We start from the raw sequence: 25,778 nt of genomic DNA on the forward strand, positions 1-25,778 counted from the left end.
ACCATTGACAGGGGACATCCTCTACACCTAGAGGAGAGGTGGTACTACCATCAACATAGACAGGGGGCCTCCTCTACACCTAGATGAGAGGTGGTTCTACTATCACCAAAGACAGGGGGCATCCTCTACACTTAGAGGAGAGGAGGTTCTACCTTCACCATAGACAGGGGGCATCCTCTACACTTAGAGGAGAGGAGGTTCTACCATCACCATAGACAGGGGGCATCCTCTACACCTAGAGGAGGGGAGATTCTACCATCACCATAGACAGGGGGCATCCTCTACACTTAGAGGAGAGGAGGTTCTACCATCACCATAGACAGGGGGCATCCCCTACACCTAGAGGAGAGGAGGTTCTACCATCACCATAGACAGGGGTCATCCTCTACACCTAGAAGAGAGGAGGTTCTACCATCACCATAGACAGGGGGCATCCTTTACACCTAGAAGAGAGGCGATTCTACCATTGTCATAGACGGGGGACATCCTCTACACCTAGAGGAGAGGAGGTTCTACCATCACCATTGACAGGGGACATCCTCTACACCTAGAGGAGAGGTGGTACTACCATCACCATAGACAGGGGGCATCCTCTACACCTAGAGGAGAGGAGGTTCTACCATCACCATTGACAGGGGACATCCTCTACACCTAGAGGAGAGGAGGCTCTACCATCACCATAGACAGGGGACATCCTCTACACCTAGAGGAGAGGAGGTTCTACCATTACCATAGACAGGGGGAATCCTCTACACCTAGAGGAGAGGAGGTTCTACCATTACCATAGACAGGGGGAATCCTCTACACCTAGAGGAGAGGTGGTTCTACCATCACCATTGACAGGGGACATCCTCTACACCTAGAGGAGAGGAGGCTCTACCATCACCATTGACAGGGGACATCCTCTACACCTAGAGGAGAGGTGGTACTACCATCAACATAGACAGGGGGCCTCCTCTACACCTAGATGAGAGGTGGTTCTACTATCACCAAAGACAGGGGGCATCCTCTACACTTAGAGGAGAGGAGGTTCTACCTTCACCATAGACAGGGGGCATCCTCTACACTTAGAGGAGAGGAGGTTCTACCATCACCATAGACAGGGGGCATCCTCTACACCTAGAGGAGGGGAGATTCTACCATCACCATAGACAGGGGCATCCTCTACACTTAGAGGAGAGGAGGTTCTACCATCACCATAGACAGGGGGCATCCCCTACACCTAGAGGAGAGGAGGTTCTACCATCACCATAGACAGGGGTCATCCTCTACACCTAGAAGAGAGGAGGTTCTACCATCACCATAGACAGGGGGCATCCTTTACACCTAGAAGAGAGGCGATTCTACCATTGTCATAGACGGGGGACATCCTCTACACCTAGAGGAGAGGAGGTTCTACCATCACCATTGACAGGGGACATCCTCTACACCTAGAAGAGAGGTGGTACTACCATCACCATAGACAGGGGGCATCCTCTACACCTAGAGGAGAGGAGGTTCTACCATCACCATTGACAGGGGACATCCTCTACACCTAGAGGAGAGGAGGCTCTACCATCACCATAGACAGGGGACATCCTCTACACCTAGAGGAGAGGAGGTTCTACCATTACCATAGACAGGGGGAATCCTCTACACCTAGAGGAGAGGAGGTTCTACCATTACCATAGACAGGGGGAATCCTCTACACCTAGAGGAGAGGTGGTTCTACCATCACCATTGACAGGGGACATCCTCTACACCTAGAGGAGAGGAGGCTCTACCATCACCATTGACAGGGGACATCCTCTACACCTAGAGGAGAGGTGGTACTACCATCAACATAGACAGGGGGCCTCCTCTACACCTAGATGAGAGGTGGTTCTACTATCACCAAAGACAGGGGGCATCCTCTACACTTTGAGGAGAGGAGGTTCTACCATCACCATAGACAGGGGGCATCCTTTACACCTAGAAGAAAGGCGATTCTACCATTGTCATAGACGGGGGACATCCTCTACACCTAGAGGAGAGGAGGTTCTACCATCAACATTGACAGGGGACATCCTCTACACCTAGAGGAGAGGTGGTACTACCATCACCATAGACAGGGGGCCTCCTCTACACCTAGAGGAGAGGTGGTTCTACCATCACCATAGACAGGGGACATCCTCTACACCTAGAGGAGAGGAGGTTCTACCATCACCATAGATAGGGGACATCCTCTACACCTAGAGGAGAGGAGGTTCTACCATCACCATAGACAGGGGGCATCCTCTACACCTAGAGGAGAGGAGGTTCTACCATCACCATAGACAGGGGGCCTCCTCTACACCTAGATGAGAGGAGGTTCTACCATCACCATAGACAGGGACATCCTCTACACCTAGAGGAGAGGTGGTACTACCGTCAACATAGACAGGGGGCCTCCTCTACACCTAGAGGAGAGGAGGTTCTACCATCACCATAGACAGGGGCATCCTCTACACCTAGAGGAGAGGTGGTACTACCATCAACATAGACAGGGGGCCTCCTCTACACCTAGATGAGAGGTGGTTCTACTATCACCAAAGACAGGGGGCATCCTCTACACTTAGAGGAGAGGAGGTTCTACCATCACCATAGACAGGGGGCATCCTCTACACCTAGAGGAGAGGAGGTTCTACCATCACCATAGACAGGGGGCATCCTCTACACCTAGAGGAGAGGAGGTTCTACCATCACCACAGACAAGGGGCATCCTCTACACCTAGAGGAGAGGAGGTTCTACCATCACCATAGACAGGGGTCATCCTCTACACCTAGAGGAGAGGAGGTTCTACCATCACCATAGACAGGGGCATCCTCTACACCTAGAGGAGAGGTGGTACTACCATCAACATAGACAGGGGGCCTCCTCTACACCTAGATGAGAGGTGGTTCTACTATCACCAAAGACAGGGGGCATCCTCTACACTTAGAGGAGAGGAGGTTCTACCATCACCATAGACAGGGGGCATCCTCTACACCTAGAGGAGAGGAGGTTCTACCATCACCATAGACAGGGGGCATCCTCTACACCTAGAGGAGAGGTGGTACTACCATCAACATAGACAGGGGGCCTCCTCTACACCTAGATGAGAGGTGGTTCTACTATCACCAAAGACAGGGGGCATCCTCTACACTTAGAGGAGAGGAGGTTCTACCATCACCATAGACAGGGGGCATCCTCTACACCTAGAGGAGAGGAGGTTCTACCATCACCACAGACAAGGGGCATCCTCTACACCTAGAGGAGAGGAGGTTCTACCATCACCATAGACAGGGGCCATCATCTACACCTAGAGGAGAGGAGGTTCTACCATCACCATAGACAGGGGACATCCTATACACCTAGAGGAGAGGAGGTTCTACCATCACCATAGACAGGGGTCATCCTCTACACCTAGAGGAGAGGAGGTTCTACCATCACCATAGACAGGGGGCATCCTTTACACCTAGAAGAGAGGCGATTCTACCATTGTCATAGACGGGGGACATCCTCTACACCTAGAGGAGAGGAGGTTCTACCATCACCATTGACAGGGGACATCCTCTACACCTAGAGGAGAGGTGGTACTACCATCAACATAGAAAGGGGGCCTCATCTACACCTAGATGAGAGGAGGTTCTACCATCACCATAGACAGGGACATCCTCTACACCTAGAGGAGAGGTGGTACTACCGTCAACATAGACAGGGGGCATCCTCTACACCTAGAGGAGAGGAGGTTCTACCATCACCATAGACAGGGGGCATCCTCTACACCTAGAGGAGAGGAGGATCTACCATCACCATAGACAGGGGGCATCCTCTACACCTAGAGGAGAGGAGGTTCTACCATCACCATAGACAGGGGCATCCTCTACACCTAGAGGAGAGGTGGTACTACCATCAACATAGACAGGGGGCCTCCTCTACACCTAGATGAGAGGTGGTTCTACTATCACCAAAGACAGGGGGCATCCTCTACACTTAGAGGAGAGGAGGTTCTACCATCACCATAGACAGGGGGCATCCTCTACACCTAGAGGAGAGGAGGTTCTACCATCACCATAGACAAGGGGCATCCTCTACACCTAGAGGAGAGGAGGTTCTACCATCACCACAGACAAGGGGCATCCTCTACACCTAGAGGAGAGGAGGTTCTACCATCACCATAGACAGGGGACATCATATACACCTAGAGGAGAGGAGGTTCTACCATCACCATAGACAGGGGACATCCTCTACACCTAGAGGAGAGGCGGTTCTACCATCACTATAGACAGGGAACATCCTCTACACCTAGAGGAGAGGAGGTTCTACCATCACCATAGACAGGGGGCATCCCCTACACCTGGAGAAGAGGAGGCTCTACCATCACCATAGACAGGGGGCATCCTCTACACCTAGAAGAGAGGAGGTTCTACCATCACCATAGACAGGGGGCATCCTCTACACCTAGAGGAGAGGGGGCTCTACCATCACCATAGACAGGGGGCATCCTCTACACCTAGAGGAGAGGAGGTTCTATCATCACCATAGACAGGGGGCATCCTTTACACCTAGAAGAGAGGCGATTCTACCATTGTCATAGACGGGGGACATCCTCTACACCTAGAGGAGAGGAGGTTCTACCATCATCATTGACAGGGGACATCCTCTACACCTAGAGGAGAGGTGGTACTACCATCAACATAGACAGGGGGCCTCCTCTACACCTAGATGAGAGGAGGTTCTACCATCACCATAGACAGGGACATCCTCTACACCTAGAGGAGAGGTGGTACTACCGTCAACATAGACAGGGGGCCTCCTCTACACCTAGAGGAGAGGAGGTTCTACCATCACCATAGACAGGGGCATCCTCTACACCTAGAGGAGAGGTGGTACTACCATCAACATAGACAGGGGGCCTCCTCTACACCTAGATGAGAGGTGGTTCTACTATCACCAAAGACAGGGGGCATCCTCTACACTAAGAGGAGAGGATGTTCTACCATCACCATAGACAGGGGGCATCCTCTACACCTAGAGGAGAGGAGGTTCTACCATCACCATAGACAGGGGGCATCCTCTACACCTAGAGGAGAGGAGGTTCTACCATCACCACAGACAAGGGGCATCCTCTACACCTAGAGGAGAGGAGGTTCTACCATCACCATAGACAGGGGACATCATCTACACCTAGAGGAGAGGAGGTTCTACCATCACCATAGACAGGGGACATCCTCTACACCTAGAGGAGAGGCGGTTCTACCATCACTATAGACAGGGGACATCCTCTACACCTAGAGGAGAGGAGGTTCTATCATCACCATAGACAGGGGGCATCCTCTACACCTAGAGGAGAGGAGGTTCTACCATCACCATAGACAGGGGGCATCCCCTACACCTAGAGGAGAGGAGGTTCTACCATCACCATAGACAGGGGGTATCCTCTACACCTAGAGGAGAGGAGGTTCTACCATCACCATAGACAGGGGGCATCCTCTACACCTAGAGGAGAGGGGGCTCTACCATCACCATAGACAGGGGGCATCCCCTACACCTGGAGAAGAGGAGGCTCTACCATCACCATAGACAGGGGGCATCCTCTACACCTAGAGGAGAGGAGGTTCTACCATCACCATAGACAGGGGGCATCCTCTACACCTAGAGGAGAGGGGGCTCTACCATCACCATAGACAGGGGGCATCCTCTACACCTAGAGGAGAGGAGGTTCTATCATCACCATAGACAGGGGGCATCCTTTACACCTAGAAGAGAGGCGATTCTACCATTGTCATAGATAGGGATTCTTTCCTGTAAGAGCAGTGATACTGTGGAACTCTCTGCCGCAGGAGGTTGTTATGGTGGACTCTATGTTAAAGGTCTGGAAGTCTTTCTGGAAAGCAAAAATATCACGGGTTTTTGCGAAAAAACATTTGTTTTATTCTTAAAGGTTGAACTTGATGGACTTGTGTCTTCTTCTAACCTTATATACTATCATACTATGATCTCCATCTCCTCCCCTGGATGTGACCTCTCTCTGCAATGTATAAGGGAAGAATAACTCACAAGATACATGAAAGGCTCTTACCCTCCTCTGTCACTGATGAGGGGATTTCGCTCCTCCTTCCACCACAACTTTCCTGGAAAGATCCAACGTGAAGATTTTATACATCAACAGTAATGTTACGATGATATTACTGCATAAACCGATCTGATCCTGAGGTGGAGACTGCGCTCATGGATTTCAGGACTTCACAGCAACTTTCAACATCCTCCCATAGGCCCTCCACCCCATGGTGCTGGTGAAGGTTAGTAGAAGCCTCATTACATCCATCTATAGAGGATTTACAGGAACCTCAGCTCCATCTACCTGATGATCCAGTGGGACATTCTCCTCCGGTTCCTCTTTAATATCTCGGGAATCTCCAGGACTGGGACATCTCTCTGGTTCCTGTGTAATATCTCGGGAATCTCCAGGACTGGGACATCTCTCTGGTTCCTGTGTAATATCTCGGGAATCTCCAGGACTGGGACATCTCTCTGGTTCCTGTGTAATATCTCGGGAATCTCCAGGACTGGGACATCTCTCTGGTGGATTTCTCTGACAGGATCCATCTATAGGAAATATACACAGTGACTGATACATTGTCTATATGTGATGATGAGATGATGGAGGAGGTGACCTCACACCTGCTCTGTCCTCTATAATCAGGAAGGTCTCCTCTTACCTGGTGATGTGAGGGGCTGGTGATCCTCCATCATGATGTCCTTGTACTGGTCCTTGTGTCCTTCGATATACTCCCACTCCTCCATGGAGAAACAGACAGTGACGTCCTGACACCTTATAGGAACCTGACACCCACAATGACACAGTCATCACCCAGACCCCTCCCTTGTGTTATTGTACAATGTCCCAGCATTCCCGGCAGCGCTCACCTCTCCGCTCAGCAGCTCAGTGATCCTGGAGGTAAGTTCTAGGATCTTCTGCTCATGTATCAGTGAATGAGGTGGAGGCTCGGTGATGGGGCTCTGGGTCCATCCTCCTGACACACGGGGGGTCACACACTCACCAGACGACTTCTTCACTACTGTGTAATCCTGTGTATGGGGAGACACTGATCACTACATAGATCCTAAGAATCCTTCACCTCTCCAGTCATTTCCCGCTGTTATTCCTAGAGATAAGAGCCGTGTCCTGGGAGACTCTCACCTCTCCGGTTATCAAGGAGATCATCTCTATGGTAATGTCCAATATCCTCGCATCCATGTAGTCTCTGCCATTGTCCACCCCTGGGCAGCGATTCACTGTCCGGAAGTTCTTGTACTGGCCCTTGTGTCCTTCTATATACTCCCACTCCCCCATGGAGAAGTAGACAGTGACGTTCTGACACCTTATAGAAACCTGAGACGCACATTATTAAAATAATTTTTCAAGGATGGGATAAGGTGATCCGCGCCTCTTCTGCTACCTTGTAAGGCAGCCCCTTAACATCAAGCAGGACTTTCAAGAAACCTAATAAAGTCTCATGTATACGTCGTCCACTAAAACCCAAAAGAGCAAACGACTATGGTGATTTTAGACCCATCGCCTTAACATCACACGTAATGAAGTCTTGTGAAAGGGTCCGTCCACCGCACCTGAAGGAGGCTGTAAGAGGAAGCGTCGATCCGCTACAGTTTGCTTACAGCAACAAGATGAGTGCGGGCGATGCCATTCTTATCCCTCTACACAAAACATACCCATACCCAGAGAATAGTGACTTCTCTAGCGCGTTCAATACCATCGACCCAGTTCTTATGAGAATATCGGTCGGATTGTCCGACGCCCCCCCCCCCATTTCTGTCGCATGGAAGCAGCGCAGCTGCGCCAAAGAAAGGATTCCGTGCGCAAAAATCCCAGTGCAGACCCATGGTAAATATCTGTGCAGATGAACGTCGAAACAGATGAACAGTCCGACGAAAGTGAGCCCTTAGTAAATGAGCCCCAATATATATTTATTGTGATGTCTAAAATCTGTAAACGATAAAACATATCAAGATTCCAATATAACAAAAGCCTCAGGCAAATGTGTTGTCAGAATCGCTAGTAATACGGAGACATTTTAGGTAAACGCAAAGTCGCAGCAAGTTCTGTGCAGCAAAGTGACCCCATCATTAACCCCTCGTTGCTTCCATCTTATTCTCACATTATGGTAACAAACAGCAGAAATGTATCTCCCTTACCCATATCTAATGACTGCACCGCCAGGCGCTCCGACACGTGTTTCCTCAAGGGAGAAGATTTACTGGTTTGGCTTAATGCCTTATCACAGGGGTCGGGAACCGAGAGCCATGAACACCACATATTTTAAAATGTAATTCTGTGAGAGTCACACAATATACACATGTCCCCCAGTAGATAGGTAGCCCCAGCACATGGTCCCCAGTAGATAGGTAGCCCCAGCACATGCCCCCCAGAAAATAGGTAGTCACAGCACATGGCCCCCACAAGATAGGTAGCCCCAGCACATGGTCCCCAGTAGATAGGTAGTCACAGCACATGTCCCCCAGAAGATAGGTAGCCCCAGCACATGGTCCCCAGTAGACAGGTAGTCACAGCACATGACCCCCAGTAGATAGGTAGCCCCAGCACATGTCCCCCAGTAGATAGGTAGCCCCAGCACATGGTCCCCAGTAGATAGGTAGTCACAGCACATGTCCCCCAGAAGATACGTAACCACAGCACATGTCCCCCAGAAGATATGTAGACCCAGCACATAACCCCCCGAGAAGATAGGTAGCCACAGCCCATGTCCTCCAGAAGATAGGTAGTCACAGTCCATGTCCCCCAGGCACCAGTAGATAGGTTGCCACAGCATGTGCCCAAGGTAGATAGGTAGCCCCATCACATGCCCCCAGGCACCAGTAGATAGGTAGTCACAACACATGTCACAGTAAAAAAACAAAACAAAAGGGTATACTCACCTACCTGCTCTCCCTTCAGCGGCTTCTCATCACTCCTGCGCTCTTCTCTATGACCCAGGTGCCGCTGCCAACGTTGCTTAGGCCAGTGATTTTCAACCTTTTTTGAGCCGCACACTTTTTATACTTAGAAAATCCTGGGGCACACCACCAACCAAAATAGCACAAAATCACACTAATACAGTCATATTATACATATAGTTAATAATATAGATTCTAAATTTATTTTACTCAGTGTGAAACCTGAGGGATCTCCTGCCAGGAATGGTGGAAAGACACACACGAAGCTCTTCCTCAACAGTTCTCAGTTTCTCCCTGTTTTTAGTATATGGTGCTGATTATTATGTGGCTCATATACTGCAAAATAAAGGGGTACAATGAGAAGTGCTATGGCCATGAGGCTCGTATACTCAGCATAGGAGCTGGTACTTGTAGTACTCCAGCCTCATGACTATAGTATTTCTCATTGTTATATGCAGTATACTGCTGGAGTACTACAAGTACCAGCTCCTATGCTGAGTATTCTGCCAACAGTTCATATACTCAGGCAAAAGCTCATATAGTCAGCATTATTGGTGGGCAAATGCGAGATTCTCTCCGCTCTCAGGAAGATGCGCCGGCCTCGGTGACGTCATTTTGTCGTGCGAGGTTCAAAGCTTGCGCATGTGTTATTGTCCACGTCTCCTACATTGTAAGAAGCCGTGACTGCACATCGCTGCGCATTGCCGGGAAACAAAACACAGGGGGCACCATCGTTTGGGGAACTTTTCCCGCGGCACACCCGGCCATGTGTCGCGGCACACTAGTGTGCCACGGCACACTGGTTGAAAATCACTGGCTTAGGCAATGGCGCCTGGGTCATAGAGAGGACTGGATGCTGCTATACTCTATGGCACAAGCGCTATCACCTAAGCAACGGTTTGGCGATGGCGCCTGGGTCACACAAAGGACACAGGTAACATCCCTGCATCCAGTGATCACTGCCCATCACTATTTATCAATAACTTGTCTGTGAGCCAAAGGTTCCCTACCCCTACCTTATCATGTCATTAGGCTTCCTGAAAGTCATGCTTGATGTTTAGGAGGCTGCCTAACAAGGTAGTAAAAGAGGCGGGGTTTTCCTGGTATTCTGAAAAGCTTATTTGCATATGTACAATGTCCCAGCATTCCCGGCAGCGCTCACCTCTCCGCTCAGCAGCTCAGTGATCCTGGAGGTAAGTTCTAGGATCTTCTGCTCATGTATCAGTGAATGAGGTGGAGGCTCGGTGATGGGGCTCTGGGTCCATCCTCCTGACACACGGGGGGTCACACACTCACCAGACGACTTCTTCACTACTGTGTAATCCTGTGTATGGGGAGACACTGATCACTACATAGATCCTAAGAATCCTTCACCTCTCCAGTCATTTCCCGCTGTTATTCCTAGAGATAAGAGCCGTGTCCTGGGAGACTCTCACCTCTCCGGTTATCAAGGAGATCATCTCCAGGGTGAGCTCCAGGATCCGGGCCGCCATCTGCTCTCTGTCCTTCTCCCGGATCCCTGGTGGATCATTGATGGAAAGGATCATCTTTAGGAGAAACCTCTGGGAGTCCTGGATCTATAGAACCTGAGGAAACATGACAAGAACTAAGAGCAAACTCTATATGAAGCAATTGTGTCCATGACATGTGTGATGTGACAGATGGGGATTCTCCAGACACTGGAGGGGAGGTCACTGGACTGAGGGAGGAGTGATGGCGCTGGACTATGCCACTCCTCACTAATAGCAGAGCATGCTGTGAGTTGTAGTCCCTCCATATAGTGTGTGCGCTCCTGGAGCATGCTGGGAGTTGTAGTCCCTCTTGTAGTGTGTGTGCTCCTGGAGCATGCTGGGAGCTGTAGTCCCTCCATATAGTGTGTGTACTCCTGGAGCATGCTAGGAGTTGTAGTCCCTCCTCTGGTCACTTACCTCTTCTCTCCTCAGTGCAGGACGCTCTCTACCTCATACACGTCTCCTCCTCACTATCCACTAGTTATGTGTCCCTGGGAGTGTGATATCACAGTAGGGGTGTACATGTGTATAGATAAGAAGTGGTGGATGAAGGACGTGATAGATCATGTGAACAGTGTGGGCGGGGCGCTGGTTATGTATACAGTCTCCGGGTTACGTACAGGATAGGTTCTGTAGGTTTGTTCTTGAAATGGCTCCTGTGTCCTCCCCTCACTACCTGTAGTAATGGCTCCTGTGTCCTCCTCTCATTACCTGTAGTAATGGCTCCTGTGTCCTCCCCTCATTACCTGTAGTAATGGCTCCTCTGTCCTCCTCTCATTACCTGTAGTAATGGCTCCTGTGTCCTCCCCTCATTACCTGTAGTAATGGCTCCTGTGTCCTCCCCTCACTACCTGTAGTAATGGCTCCTGTGTCCTCCCCTCATTACCTGTAGTAATGGCTCATCTGTCCTCCTCTCATTACCTGTAGTAATGGCTCCTGTGTCCTCCTCTCATTACCTGTAGTAATGGCTCCTGTGTCCTCCTCCCATTACCTGTAGTAATGGCTCCTCTGTCCTCCTCTCATTACCTGCAGTAATGGCTCCTCTGTCCTCCTCTCATTACCTGTAGTAATGGCTCCTGTGTCCTCCCCTCATTACCTGTAGTAATGGCTCCTGTGTCCTCCTCTCATTACCTGTAGTAATGGCTCCTCTGTCCTCCTCTCATTACCTGTAGTAATGGCTCCTGTGTCCTCCTCTCATTACCTGTAGTAATGGCTCCTGTGTCCTCCCCTCATTACCTGTAGTAATGGCTCCTCTGTCCTCCCCTCATTACCTGTAGTAATGGCTCCTGTGTCCTCCCCTCATTACCTGTAGTAATGGCTCCTGTGTCCTCCCCTCATTACCTGTAGTAATGGCTCCTCTGTCCTCCTCTCATTACCTGTAGTAATGGCTCCTGTGTCCTCCTCTCATTACCTGTAGTAATGGCTCCTCTGTCCTCCTCTCATTACCTGTAGTAATGGCTCCTCTGTCCTCCTCTCATTACCTGTAGTAATGGCTCCTGTGTCCTCCTCTCATTACCTGTAGTAATGGCTCCTGTGTCCTCCTCTCATTACCTGTAGTAATGGCTCCTGTGTCCTCCCCTCATTACCTGTAGTAATGGCTCCTGTGTCCTCCCTTCATTACCTGTAGTAATGGCTCCTGTGTCCTCCCCTCATTACCTGTAGTAATGGCTCCTCTGTCCTCCTCTCATTACCTGTAGTAATGGCTCCTGTGTCCTCTCATTACCTGTAGTAATGGCTCCTCTGTCCTCCTCTCATTACCTGTAGTAATGGCTCCTGTGTCCTCCCCTCATTACCTGTAGTAATGGCTCCTGTGTCCTCCTCTCATTACCTGTAGTAATGGCTCCTCTGTCCTCCTCTCATTACCTGTAGTAATGGCTCCTGTGTCCTCCTCTCATTACCTGTAGTAATGGCTCCTCTGTCCTCCCCTCATTACCTGTAGTAATGGCTCCTGTGTCCTCCTCATTACCTGTAGTAATGGCTCCTGTGTCCTCCCCTCATTACCTGTAGTAATGGCTCCTGTGTCCTCCTCTCATTACCTGTAGTAATGGCTCCTCTGTCCTCCCCTCATTACCTGTAGTAATGGCTCCCGTGTCTTCCTCTCATTACCTGTAGTAATGACTCCTCTGTTCTCCCCTCATTACCTGTAGTAATGGCTCCTGTGTCCTCCTCTCATTACCTGTAGTAATGGCTCCTGTGTCCTCCCCTCATTACCTGTAGTAATGGCTCCCGTGTCCTCCTCTCATTACCTGTAGTAATGGCTCCTGTGTCCTCCCCTCATTACCTGTAGTAATGGCTCCTCTGTCCTCCTCCCATTACCTGTAGTAATGGCTCCTGTGTCCTCCCCTCATTACCTGTAGTAATGGCTCCTGTGTCCTCCTCTCATTACCTGTAGTAATGGCTCCTGTGTCCTCCTCTCATTACCTGTAGTAATGGCTCCCGTGTCCTCCTCTCATTACCTGTAGTAATGGCTCCTCTGTCCTCCTCTCATTACCTGTAGTAATGGCTCCTGTGTCCTCCCCTCATTACCTGTAGTAATGGCTCCTCTGTCCTCCTCTCATTACCTGTAGTAATGGCTCCTCTGTCCTCCTCTCATTACCTGTAGTAATGGCTCCTCTGTCCTCCCCTCATTACCTGTAGTAATGGCTCCTGTGTCCTCCCCTCATTACCTGTAGTAATGGCTCCTGTGTCCTCCCCTCATTACCTGTAGTAATGGCTCCTGTGTCCTCCTCTCATTACCTGTAGTAATGGCTCCTGTGTCCTCCCCTCATTACCTGTAGTAATGGCTCCTGTGTCCTCCCCTCATTACCTGTAGTAATGGCTCCTCTGTCCTCCTCTCATTACCTGTAGTAATGGCTCCTCTGTCCTCCTCTCATTACCTGTAGTAATGGCTCCTCTGTCCTCCCCTCATTACCTGTAGTAATGGCTCCCGTGTCCTCCTCTCATTACCTGTAGTAATGGCTCCTCTGTCCTCCTCTCATTGCCTGTAGTAATGGCTCCTGTGTCCTCCTCTCATTACCTGTAGTAATGGCTCCTGTGTCCTCCTCTCATTACCTGTAGTAATGGCTCCTGTGTCCTCTCATTACCTGTAGTAATGGCTCCTCTGTCCTCCTCTCATTACCTGTAGTAATGGCTCCTGTGTCCTCCCCTCATTACCTGTAGTAATGGCTCCTGTGTCCTCCTCTCATTACCTGTAGTAATGGCTCCTCTGTCCTCCTCTCATTACCTGTAGTAATGGCTCCTGTGTCCTCCTCTCATTACCTGTAGTAATGGCTCCTCTGTCCTCCCCTCATTACCTGTAGTAATGGCTCCTGTGTCCTCCTCATTACCTGTAGTAATGGCTCCTGTGTCCTCCCCACATTACCTGTAGTAATGTCTCCTGTGTCCTCCTCTCATTACCTGTAGTAATGGCTCCTGTGTCCTCCTCTCATTACCTGTAGTAATGGCTCCTGTGTCCTCCTCTCATTACCTGTAGTAATGGCTCCTGTGTCCTCCTCTCATTACCTGTAGTAATGGCTCCTGTGTCCTCCTCTCATTACCTGTAGTAATGGCTCCTGTGTCCTCCTCATTACCTGTAGTAATGGCTCCTCTGTCCTCCTCTCATTACCTGTAGTAATGGCTCCTGTGTCCTCCTCTCATTACCTGTAGTAATGGCTCCCGTGTCCTCCTCTCATTACCTGTAGTAATGGCTCCTGTGTCCTCCCCTCATTACCTGTAGTAATGGCTCCCGTGTCCTCCCCTCATTACCTGTAGTAATGGCTCCTGTGTCCTCCTCTCATTACCTGTAGTAATGGCTCCTGTGTCCTCCTCTCATTACCTGTAGTAATGGCTCCTGTGTCCTCCTCTCATTACCTGTAGTAATGGCTCCTGTGCCTCCCCTCATTACCTGTAGTAATGGCTCCTGTGTCCTCCTCTCATTACCTGTAGTAATGGCTCCTGTGTCCTCCTCTCATTACCTGTAGTAATGGCTCCTCTGTCCTCCTCTCATTACCTGTAGTAATGGCTCCTGTGTCCTCCCCTCATTACCTGTAGTAATGGCTCCTCTGTCCTCCCCTCATTACCTGTAGTAATGGCTCCTGTGTCCTCCTCTCATTACCTGTAGTAATGGCTCCTCTGTCCTCCCCTCATTACCTGTAGTAATGGCTCCCGTGTCTTCCTCTCATTACCTGTAGTAATGACTCCTCTGTTCTCCCCTCATTACCTGTAGTAATGGCTCCTGTGTCCTCCTCTCATTACCTGTAGTAATGGCTCCTGTGTCCTCCCCTCATTACCTGTAGTAATGGCTCCCGTGTCCTCCCCTCATTACCTGTAGTAATAGCTCCTCTGTCCTCCTCTCATTACCTGTAGTAATGGCTCCTCTGTCCTCCCCTCATTACCTGTAGTAATGGCTCCTGTGTCCTCCCCTCATTACCTGTAGTAATGGCTCCTGTGTCCTCCCCTCATTACCTGTAGTAATGGCTCCTGTGTCCTCCTCTCATTACCTGTAGTAATGGCTCCTGTGTCCTCCCCTCATTACCTGTAGTAATGGCTCCTGTGTCCTCCCCTCATTACCTGTAGTAATGGCTCCTCTGTCCTCCTCTCATTACCTGTAGTAATGGCTCCTCTGTCCTCCTCTCATTACCTGTAGTAATGGCTCCTCTGTCCTCCCCTCATTACCTGTAGTAATGGCTCCCGTGTCCTCCTCTCATTACCTGTAGTAATGGCTCCTCTGTCCTCCTCTCATTGCCTGTAGTAATGGCTCCTGTGTCCTCCTCTCATTACCTGTAGTAATGGCTCCTGTGTCCTCCCCTCATTACCTGTAGTAATGGCTCCTGTGTCCTCCTCTCATTACCTGTAGTAATGGCTCCTGTGTCCTCCTCTCATTACCTGTAGTAATGGCTCCTGTGTCCTCCCCTCATTACCTGTAGTAATGGCTCCTGTGTCCTCCTCTCATTACCTGTAGTAATGGCTCCTGTGTCCTCCTCTCATTACCTGTAGTAATGGCTCCTGTGTCCTCCTCTCATTACCTGTAGTAATGGCTCCTGTGTCCTCCTCTCATTACCTGTAGTAATGGCTCCTGTGTCCTCCCCTCATTACCTGTAGTAATGGCTCCTGTGTCCTCCTCTCATTACCTGTAGTAATGGCTCCTGTGTCCTCCTCTCATTACCTGTAGTAATGGCTCCTGTGTCCTTCCCTCATTACCTGTAGTAATGGCTCCTCTGTCCTCCCCTCATTACCTGTAGTAATGACTCCCGTGTCCTCCTCTCATTACCTGTAGTAATGGCTCCTCTGTCCTCCTCTCATTGCCTGTAGTAATGGCTCCTGTGTCCTCCTCTCATTACCTGTAGTAATGGCTCCTGTGTCCTCCCCTCATTACCTGTAGTAATGGCCCCTGTGTCCTCCCCTCATTACCTGTAGTAATGGCTCCTCTGTCCTCCCCTCATTACCTGTAGTAATGGCTCCTGTGTCCTCCTCTCATTACCTGTAGTAATGGCTCCTGTGTCCTCCCCTCATTACCTGTAGTAATGGCTCCTGTGTCCTCCTCTCGTTACCTGTAGTAATGGCTCCTGTGTCCTCCCCTCATTACCTGTAGTAATGGCTCCTGTGTCCTCCCCTCATTACCTGTAGTAATGGCTGCTGTGTCCTCCTCTCATTACCTGTAGTAATGGCTCCTGTGTCCTCCCCTCATTACCTGTAGTAATGGCTCCTGTGTCCTCCCCTCATTACCTGTAGTAATGGCTCCTGTGTCCTCCCCTCATTACCTGTAGGAATGGCTCCTGTGTCCTCCCCTCATTACCTGTAGTAATGGCTCCTGTGTCCTCCCCTCATTACCTGTAGTAATGGCTCCTGTGTCCTCCCCACATTACCTGTAGTAATGGCTCCTGTGTCCTCCCCTCATTACCTGTAGTATTGGCTCCTGTGTCCTCCCCTCAATACCTGTAGTAATGGCTCCTGTGTCCTCCTCTCATTACCTGTAGTAATGGCTCCTGTGTCCTCCCCTCATTACCTGTAGGAATGGCTCCTGTGTCCTCCCCTCAATACCTGTAGTAATGGCTCCTGTGTCCTCCTCTCATTACCTGTAGTAATGGCTCCTGTGTCCTCCCCTCATTACCTGTAGTAATGGCTCCTGTGTCCTTCTCTCATTACCTGTAGTAATGGCTCCTCTGTCCTCCCCTCATTACCTGTAGTAATGGCTCCTCTGTCCTCCCCTCATTACCTGTAGTAATGGCTCCTGTGTCCTCCCCTCATTACCTGTAGTAATGGCTCCTGTGTCCTCCCCTCATTACCTGTAGTAATGGCTCCTGTGTACTCCCCTCATTACCTGTAGTGATGGCTCCTGTGTCCTCCCCCCATTACCTGTAGTAATGGCTCCTGTGTCCTCCTCTCATTACCTGTAGTAAAGGCTCCTGTGTCCTCCTCTCATTACCTGTAGTAATGGCTCCTCTGTCCTCCCCTCATTACCTGTAGTAATGGCTCCTGTGTCCTCCTCTCATTACCTGTAGTAAAGGCTCCTGTGTCCTCCTCTCATTACCTGTAGTAATGGCTCCTCTGTCCTCCCCTCATTACCTGTAGTAATGGCTCCTGTGTCCTCCCCTCATTACCTGTAGTAATGGCTCCTGTGTCCTCCTCTCATTACCTGTAGTAATGGCTCCTGTGTCCCCCTCTCATTACCTGTAGTAATGGCTCCTGTGTCCTCCTTTCATTACCTGTAGTAATGGCTCCTGTGTCCCCCTCTCATTACCTGTAGTAATGGCTCCTGTGTCCTCCTTTCATTACCTGTAGTAATGGCTCCTGTGTCCTCCCCTCATTACCTGTAGTAATGGCTCCTCTGTCCTCCCCTCATTACCTGTCGTAATGGCTTCTGTGTCCTCCTCTCATTACCTGTAGTAATGGCTCCTGTGTCCTCCCCTCATTACCTGTAGTAATGGCTCCTCTGTCCTCCTCTCATTACCTGTAGTAATGGCTCCTCTGTCCTCCCCTCATTACCTGTAGTAATGGCTCCTCTGTCCTCCCCTCATTACCTGTAGTAATGGCTCCTGTGTCCTCCTCTCATTACCTGTAGTAATGGCTCCTGTGTCCTCCCCTCATTACCTGTAGTAATGGCTCCTCTGTCCTCCCCTCATTACCTGTAGTAATGGCTCCTGTGTCCTCCTCTCATTACCTGTAGTAATGGCTCCTCTGTCCTCCCCTCATTACCTGTAGTAATGGCTCCTGTGTCCTCCTCTCATTACCTGTAGTAATGGCTCCTGTGTCCTCCCCTCATTACCTGTAGTAATGGCTCCTGTGTCCTCCTCTCATTACCTGTAGTAATGGCTCCTCTGTCCTCCTCTCATTACCTGTAGTAATGGCTCCCGTGTCCTCCCCTCATTACCTGTAGTAATGGCTCATGTGTCCTCCTCTCATTACCTGTAGTAATGGCTCCTGTGTCCTCCCCTCATTACCTGTAGTAATGGTTCCTGTGTCCTCCTCTCATTACCTGTAGTAATGGCTCCTCTGTCCTCCTCTCATTACCTGTAGTAACGGCTCCTGTGTCCTCCTCTCATTACCTGTAGTAACGGCTCCTGTGTCCTCCTCTCATTACCTGTAGTAATGGCTCCTGTGTCCTCCCCTCATTACCTGTAGTAATGGCTCCTGTGTCCTCCCCTCATTACCTGTAGTAATGGCTCCTGTGTCCTCCCCTCTTTACCTGTAGTAATGGCTCCTGTGTCCTCCCCTCTTTACCTGTAGTAATGGCTCCTGTGTCCTCCCCTCTTTACCTGTAGTAATGGCTCCTGTGTCCTCCCCTCTTTACCTGTAGTAATGGCTCCTGTGTCCTCCCCTCATTACCTGTAGTAATGGCTCCTGTGTCCTCCCCTCTTTACCTGTAGTAATGGCTCCTCTGTCCTCCTCTCATTACCTTTAGTAATGGCTCCTGTGTCCTCCCCTCATTACCTGTAGTAATGGCTCCTGTGTCCTCCCCTCATTACCTGTAGTAATGGCTCCTGTGTCCTCCTCTCATTACCTGTAGTAATGGCTCCTCTGTCCTCCCCTCATTACCTGTAGTAATGGCTCCTGTGTCCTCCTCTCATTACCTGTAGTAATGGCTCCTGTGTCCTCCTCTCATTACCTGTAGTAATGGCTCCTGTGTCCTCCCCTCATTACCTGTAGTAATGTCTCCTCTGTCCTCCTCTCATTACCTGTAGTAACGGCTCCTGTGTCCTCCCCTCATTACCTGTAGTAATGGCTCCTGTGTCCTCCTCTCATTACCTGTAGTAACGGCTCCTGTGTCCTCCCCTCATTACCTGTAGTAATGGCTCCTGTGTCCTCCTCTCATTACCTGTAGTAACGGCTCCTGTGTCCTCCTCTCATTACCTGTAGTAATGGCTCCTGTGTCCTCCTCTCATTACCTGTAGTAATGGCTCCTGTGTCCTCCCCTCTTTACCTGTAGTAATGGCTCCTCTATCTATGAGGATGAGGAGGTGATACAAGAGCTTAAAGTCCATGAGGATGAGGGGGTGACACAAAAGATATAAGACCTTATATAATGATCCTGTTATTCTTTATAACGGAACAGAATAAAATAATTTAATAAATAAATTGCTGCTGCTTGTACCAGTCATCAGCCACATCTTTTATACGAAGTCCGAGGTGAATGTGACTGCAGAGACGCCTGGAGCTTGGTATCCGGTGTTTGCTGGATAACAGATGGGAGGAGGACACAGTTACCCAGCGAGTTGAAATTTCATGCAGTTAGCGCGTGTGATAGGCTGCCTAAAGAGACTTTACTAAGGGTTTTACTAAACTTTTTAAACATCATTTGCTACGTCACTCAACAGCTGCGGCTGTTTGGAGAGAGCTCACGAGCTGGTGAGCATTTGCAGCAAACACCCGCTGGTAGCTCCCATGATCAGGTGTTAACCCTTCTATCACTGGAAAAGCTCCCCGTAAAGTCTTTGGGGAGGGACCATCTGTTACTATGACAGCCTTGGGTCATACAAAGATTTGAGGTTGCCTCGTTTTAAAACATTTTTTACAATGAGCGATTTACATTTCTTTTTTTTTTTTTCTTTTTTTTTCAACTCTTTATTTTAATTTTTCATAATTTTTACAATACCAATACAATCGGTGCTTTTCATGTAAGGCAAACATGAGAACCTCAATCAATATAGGGTTCTATGGCAGTGGAACAAAGAAAAAGAAAACTAGATAGAACCACATTAACTTTCGTCACATATAACAAGTATTTCCAGTACAATAGCAAAGTTATGATAACATCTCTATTAGCATAATCAAACATTAGTAATCAGGAAATCAATCTAGCGTTATATTCGTCCCATAGAGTCCAGGTTTTTTCAAATTTTTCACTAGTGTGGCGAAGTACAGCAGTAATATATTCCATCGATCGGAGATCTCTAAGACGTGCATATAGCTCCAGTAATGATGGAGGCGCAGAGCGTCTCCAATGCAAAGAGATCAAACATTTCGCCGCTGTTACTATATGAAGGAACAACCTGGCACTCGGACCCTTGAGAGATCTAGGATACAAATTAAGCACATAAATTTCAGGGTCCAGTGGGACTTGTACCTTGAGGACCCCCCCAACAAGGGACCTAACCTCCAGCCAAAAATGTAGAAGGGCAGGGCAACTCCAAAAAATATGAAACAGTGTAGCATCCGACCCTCCACACCTCCAACAGAGATTAGGAACTAATGGGTAGAATTTATGTAAAAGCTCAGGAGTGCGATACCAGTTTAGCAAGATTTTAAGTTGGTTTTCTTTATATAGCGTACAAATAGATGATTGGCGAGCTCTTGCCCAAATAATCTGCCATTGTTCAGGAGTAAAGCATTTGCCTAACCATTTTTCCCACCTAGTCATGTAGGGGTGGGAGATATTCGACCGCTCGTTAAGTATAGAATATAGGCTGGAAATCAGGCCCTTAGTAGAAGGACCCTCCGAACAAATCAATTCAAATGGTGTAGGTCTAGGAGGGACTTCAGGACCTAAGAGGGAGGAGATAAAATGTGTAATCTGGAAATAAGTGAATTCTGCCCCCACCAGACACGGATGTTTATCCACGAGGTCCCTCAGTGGGAGCACCCTCCTGGTATGAGGATCCAGCAGGGTCCGGACTTGGAAAGTGCCGGCTTGCATCCAGGGCCTGTAACTGCTAGTGAGACTATCTGGGAGATGTGATGTATATAATATCGGAGTAAGGAGTGATTGCATGGAGGCCAACTGAAAGCGTATCCTGCACCTATACCAGATGTCTCGGGTAAATTGCATGGGACCTAGTAATGTCGGAGTAGAACCTACCGCTGGGGGACCCCATATTAAAGTGGCTGGGTGTAGTGGGGCCATCCATAGCTTTTCAAGCTCCGTCCATCTATTATAGGCATGCATTGTGGACCAGGAGGCAATGTGACGGAGGTGGGTCGCTAAATAATAAAGTTTAAAGTTTAAAGTCGGGAAGGGCTAGTCCTCCGCTAGCAGCCCCCGCTGTTAACACTGTTTTAGAAATCCTATGGCTCCTGCCCCCCCATATGAATTTCAAACACATAGGGGCACATTTACTTACCCGGCCCATTCGCGATCCAGCGGCGCGTTCTCTGCACAGGATTCGGGTCCGGCTGGGATTTAAGATGGTAGTTCCTCCGCCGTCCACCAGGTGGCGCTGCAGCGCCGAAAATAATCTTAACGCCCCGGAATGCACCATCCCATAGAAGGTGAAGGTGAGCGCTCCCCAAGCGACACATTTGCGGTTTTTAAATGCGGCGGTTTTTCCGAATACGTCGGGTTTTCGTTCGGCCACGCCCCCCCCGATTTCTGTCGCGCGCATGCCGGCCCCGATGCGCCACAATCCGATCGCGTGCGCCAAAAACCCGGGGCAATTCATGTACAAGCGGCGCAAATCGGAAATATTCGGGTAACACGTCGGGAAAACGCGAATCGGGCCCTTAGTAAATGACCCCCATAGACTGCAATTTACCCAGCACCCCCATTGGGACTGCCACTGGCAGAGTCTCGAACAGATACAGTATCTTTGGTAGAATAGACATCTTGACAGCCGCTATACGACCCAGCAACGATACATGTAGAGGTTGCCATTTGGTTAAGAGATCCTGAATTTCCTTGATCCGATTTACATTTCAAAAGCTATTGGTGGTGCTTTTTCCGATCTTATCATGTATACCCTCAGTACACATAGAGGTCGTGCATTGTGGATCATTAGTATTCTGTAGTCTTATATTCACAGAGTTTAGCCCTACCCTGGGTCTACGGTCAGAGCTGTCTCCGTATAGTCATGTTTTAATAAATGTTTACAACCAATCACAAATTCTGAACGGTCTCTAAATGTGGTGGTTCTGGAGAGGGAGGGGGGGATCCTTCACCTCGTTTTCAACAATGTCCTCTCACCCTCTTTTTGTCTTCTTCTGGTATTTTCTCCATGTATCCCATATCTTCAAGAATTTTTCTCCCCTTGCCCAGGATATAAGGTTCTCTAAGGGGAAAATTTCCATAACCTTATTTTTCCAAACCTCTAACGAGGGAGCCTCGTCTTGTTTCCACAACAAAGGGATTAGTAATCTAGCCGCCATCGAGAGCTGTGTCGGTCGATTATTTCTCTTTGGTTGAAACTAGAGATGAGCGAACATACTCGTCCGAGCTTGATGCTCGATCGAGCATTAGCGTACTCGAAACTGCTCGTTGCTCGGACGAATACTTCGCCCGCTCGAGAAAATGGCAGCTCCCGCCGTTTTGCTTTTTGGCGGCCAGAAACAGAGCCAATCACAAGCCAGGAGACTCTGCACTCCACCCAGCATGACGTGGTACCCTTACACGTCGATAGCAGTGGTTGGCTGGCCAGATCAGGTGACCCTGGGATAGACTAGCCGCTGCCCGCGCTGCTCGGATCATTCTGTGTCTGGATGCCGCTAGGGAGAGAGCTGCTGCTGGTCAGGGAAAGCGTTAGGGTGTTCTATTAGAATAGTGTTAGGCAGGAGTGATTCTACAAGAACCCAACAGCCCTTCTTAGGGCTACAATAACGTTATACTTTTTTTTTTTTTGTTTGCTTGTGGCTGGGCTTGCTGGCACTAGTAGTGCAGCTAGTACCATATTGTGAGGAATTTGCAGGGGGACTTGCTACCGTTGTGTTTAGCTCTTAGTGACACACATATCCATCTCAAACACCAAAGTGGGAAAATTTATTAGGGGTTTGATTTCAATTAGGCACAGTCTGCCAGTTTCTTTTTATTTTACGTTTATTTTTTTCATAACTCAGTGTCATCTCATCTGGCATAGCAGTGTGCTTTCATACTTGGCTAGAAAATAGCCATAGGAGAATCCAAACGGCTTACTTACGCCTACAGTAGCGTTATATATATTTTATTTCTGGTTGATCTGCTGGTGGCTGTCCTTGCTGCAGTGCATATACTAGCCAATTGTCAGGAATTTGGAGTGAGACTTGCGACCGCTGTGTTTAGCGCTTAGTGACGCACATATCCATCGCAAAGACCGAAGTGGGAAAATTTATTAGGGGTTGGATTTCAATTAGGCACAGTCTGCCATTTCCTTTTTATTTTACATTTATTTTTTCATAACTCAGCGTCATCTCATCTGGCATAGCAGTGTGCTTTCATACTTGGCTGGAAAATAGCCATAGCAATAGGATAGCATTTAAAAACTAAAAAACACAAAAAAACACAAAAAAAAGTTAAAAAAAAAATTAAAGTTCTAACTTTCATTTTCAAAATGTTTAACCCGAGGGCTAGGGGTAGAGGACGAGGGCGGGGACGTGGGCGTCCAACTACTGCAGGGGTCAGAGGCCGTGGTCCTGGGCGGGGTGAGACACCACCTGCTGATGAGGGAGCAGGGGAACGCCGCAGAGCTACACTCCCTAGGTTCATGTCTGAAGTTACTGGGACTCGTGGTAGAGCACTGTTGAGGCCAGAACAGTGCGAACAGGTGATGTCGTGGATTGCTGACAATGCTTCGAGCAATTTGTCCACCAGTCAGTCTTCCACGCAGTCCACCCATGTCACCGAAATCGGCACTCCTCCAGCTCCTGCACCTCAGCCTCCTCCCCCCCAGTCTGCCCCCTCCCAGGAAAATTTGGCATTTGAACCGGCATACTCTGAGGAACTGTTTTCTGGACCCTTCCCACAGTCACAAACCACTTGTCCGGTTGCTGCTGAGCAATTTTCCGATGCCCAGGTTTTCCACCAGTCGCAGTCTGTGGGTGATGATGACCTTCTTGATGTAGTGGAAGAAGTGTGTAAAGAGGTGTCCGACGATGAGGAGACACGGTTGTCAGACAGTGGTGAAGTTGTTGTCAGGGCAGGAAGTCCGAGGGGGGAGCAGACTGAGGGATCGGAGGATGATGAGGTGACAGACCCAAGCTGGGTTGAGAGGCCGGGTGAACACAGTGCTTCTGAGACGGAGGAGAGTCCTCGACCAGAACAGGTTGGAAGAGGCAGTGGTGGGGCCAGACGGGGAGGCAGGGCCAGAGCAGGTGCATCAGCGCCAAATGTGTCACGTAGTGAAGCTCCCGTGGCGAGGGCTCCCGCGGCGAGGGCTAGATTTTCAGAAGTCTGGAGGTTCTTTAAGGAAACACCGGATGACCGACGGACTGTGGTGTGCAACCTTTGCCAAACCAGGATCAGCAGGGGTTCCACCACTAATAGCTTAACTACCACCAGTATGCGCAGGCATATGAATGCTAAACACCCTACTCAGTGGCACCAAGCCCGTTCACCTCCGGCCGTGCACACCACTGCTCCTTCCCCTGTTTCAGCTGATAGTCAGCCCCCTGCCCAGGACCCTGGCAAAAAAAAACCCCATCTTCGCCTCCACGATCCTCCACAGCATCCACCAGCGTTCAGCTCTCCATACCCCAGACGCTGGAGCGGAAACGGAAATATAGTGCAACCCACCCGCACGCCCAAGCCCTTAATGTCCACATCTCCAGATTGCTTAGCCTGGAGATGCTGCCCTATAGGCTGGTAGAGACCGAGGCCTTTCGCAATCTCATGGCGGTGGCCGCCCCTCGGTATTCGGTCCCCAGCCGCCACTACTTTTCCCGATGTGCCGTCCCAGCCCTGCATCAGCACGTGTCAGACAACATCATCCGTGCCCTGACCAACGCCGTTTCTGACAAGGTCCACCTGACCACGGACACGTGGACGAGTGCTGCCGGGCAGGGCCACTATATATCGCTGACGGCACATTGGGTTAACTTGGTGGAGGCTGGGACCGAGTCTGACCCTGCGGCTGGTCATATACTGCCGACGCCGAGGATTGCGGGGCCTACCTCGGTCCAGGTCTTTCAGGCCTACTATGCCTCCTCCTCCTCCCACCCCTCCTCCACCTACTCCTCCTCCGAATTACCATCCGTGGCCATGGCGCCATCAGTCGGTAGCTCTAGGCACAGCAGCAGTGCCGTCGCTAAGCGACAGCAGGCGGTGCTCAAACTGCTGAGCCTAGGTGATAAAAGGCACACCGCCCAAGAGCTATTACAGGGCATTCCACATCAAACTTGTTAACTTTGTCGCCACCCTGCTGTGTAATCCACAAAATATACTGGCAAACTTTTATCATTTACCGATATTATTTCAGCGCTTCTTGCGCATCTGTTTACATTCCCCTCACCCGCCATATCCTAAACTTATAAGAACGCTACTACACTTGATCTTATACAAAAGGTTCTTAGAAGTGCTGTTTGGGGAGTAGCCTAGAGACAGGGGCTTGGATTGGCGAAAGCTCGCCTGGCAGCGGAGCGCCAGCTCCATGCCAAGATCCAACTAACATAGTTTTAACTGCAGCACCTTTAATCTACTACTAGTTCACTGCCTCCATACATGGTCCCCTTATCAAACGAGCTGTGTCAGGCAGAATTTTGGGTTGTTTTCATGGCTTCCATGTTAACTTTGTCGCCACCCTGCTGTGTAATCCACAAAATATACTGGCAAACTTTTATCATGTACCGATATTATTTGAGCGCTTCTTGCTCACCTCCTTTGGTTCCTCTCTGCCACCCATTGGTTTGAAGCCTGAGTCCATTTAGGGTATGTCGCCATGCCACTCTCTAGCCTGCCGCTGCTGCCGCTGCCTCTGCATGCCATCCCCTATAGTGTCAGGGTCAATTATTGGATGTTTTAGATGCTATCTTGCTTCATTCGGTCACTCTGTCATGGCCATGCTGTTGCCCATAATTTTGGCATAATGGTGCGATTAAGCAGCCTCAGAGGCATCCATGCATGCTGCCCCTGCTGTTTCCTGTCCATTTCCGTGGTGTTTCCATCCTTTTCTGAGGTTCCCAGGTGTTTGGCCAAGCTTCCCTGTGCAGATCCTTGG

The 25,778-nt window shown here is 49.7% G+C and overlaps 2 protein-coding genes across 2 annotated transcripts in view; one reads left to right on the forward strand and one right to left on the reverse strand.

Annotated features, from left to right (window-relative positions):
- Positions 1-25,778, forward strand: part of LOC140116870 (uncharacterized) — a 401,113-nt gene that overhangs the window by 204,892 nt on the left and 170,443 nt on the right.
- LOC140119745 (uncharacterized) overlaps positions 1-25,778 on the reverse strand; it is a 41,810-nt gene that overhangs the window by 14,280 nt on the left and 1,752 nt on the right. Inside the window, exons 2-3 of the mRNA XM_072139099.1 lie at positions 7,281-7,376; positions 6,707-6,826 (exon numbers count right to left, since the gene is read on the reverse strand). Coding sequence (XP_071995200.1) covers positions 6,707-6,826; positions 7,281-7,376 — 216 coding nt within the window. The remainder of the gene's footprint in view (positions 1-6,706; positions 6,827-7,280; positions 7,377-25,778) is intronic.

This window comes from Engystomops pustulosus, chromosome 2 (assembly GCF_040894005.1).
Source record: "Engystomops pustulosus chromosome 2, aEngPut4.maternal, whole genome shotgun sequence".
Classification (NCBI taxonomy): domain Eukaryota; kingdom Metazoa; phylum Chordata; class Amphibia; order Anura; family Leptodactylidae; genus Engystomops; species Engystomops pustulosus.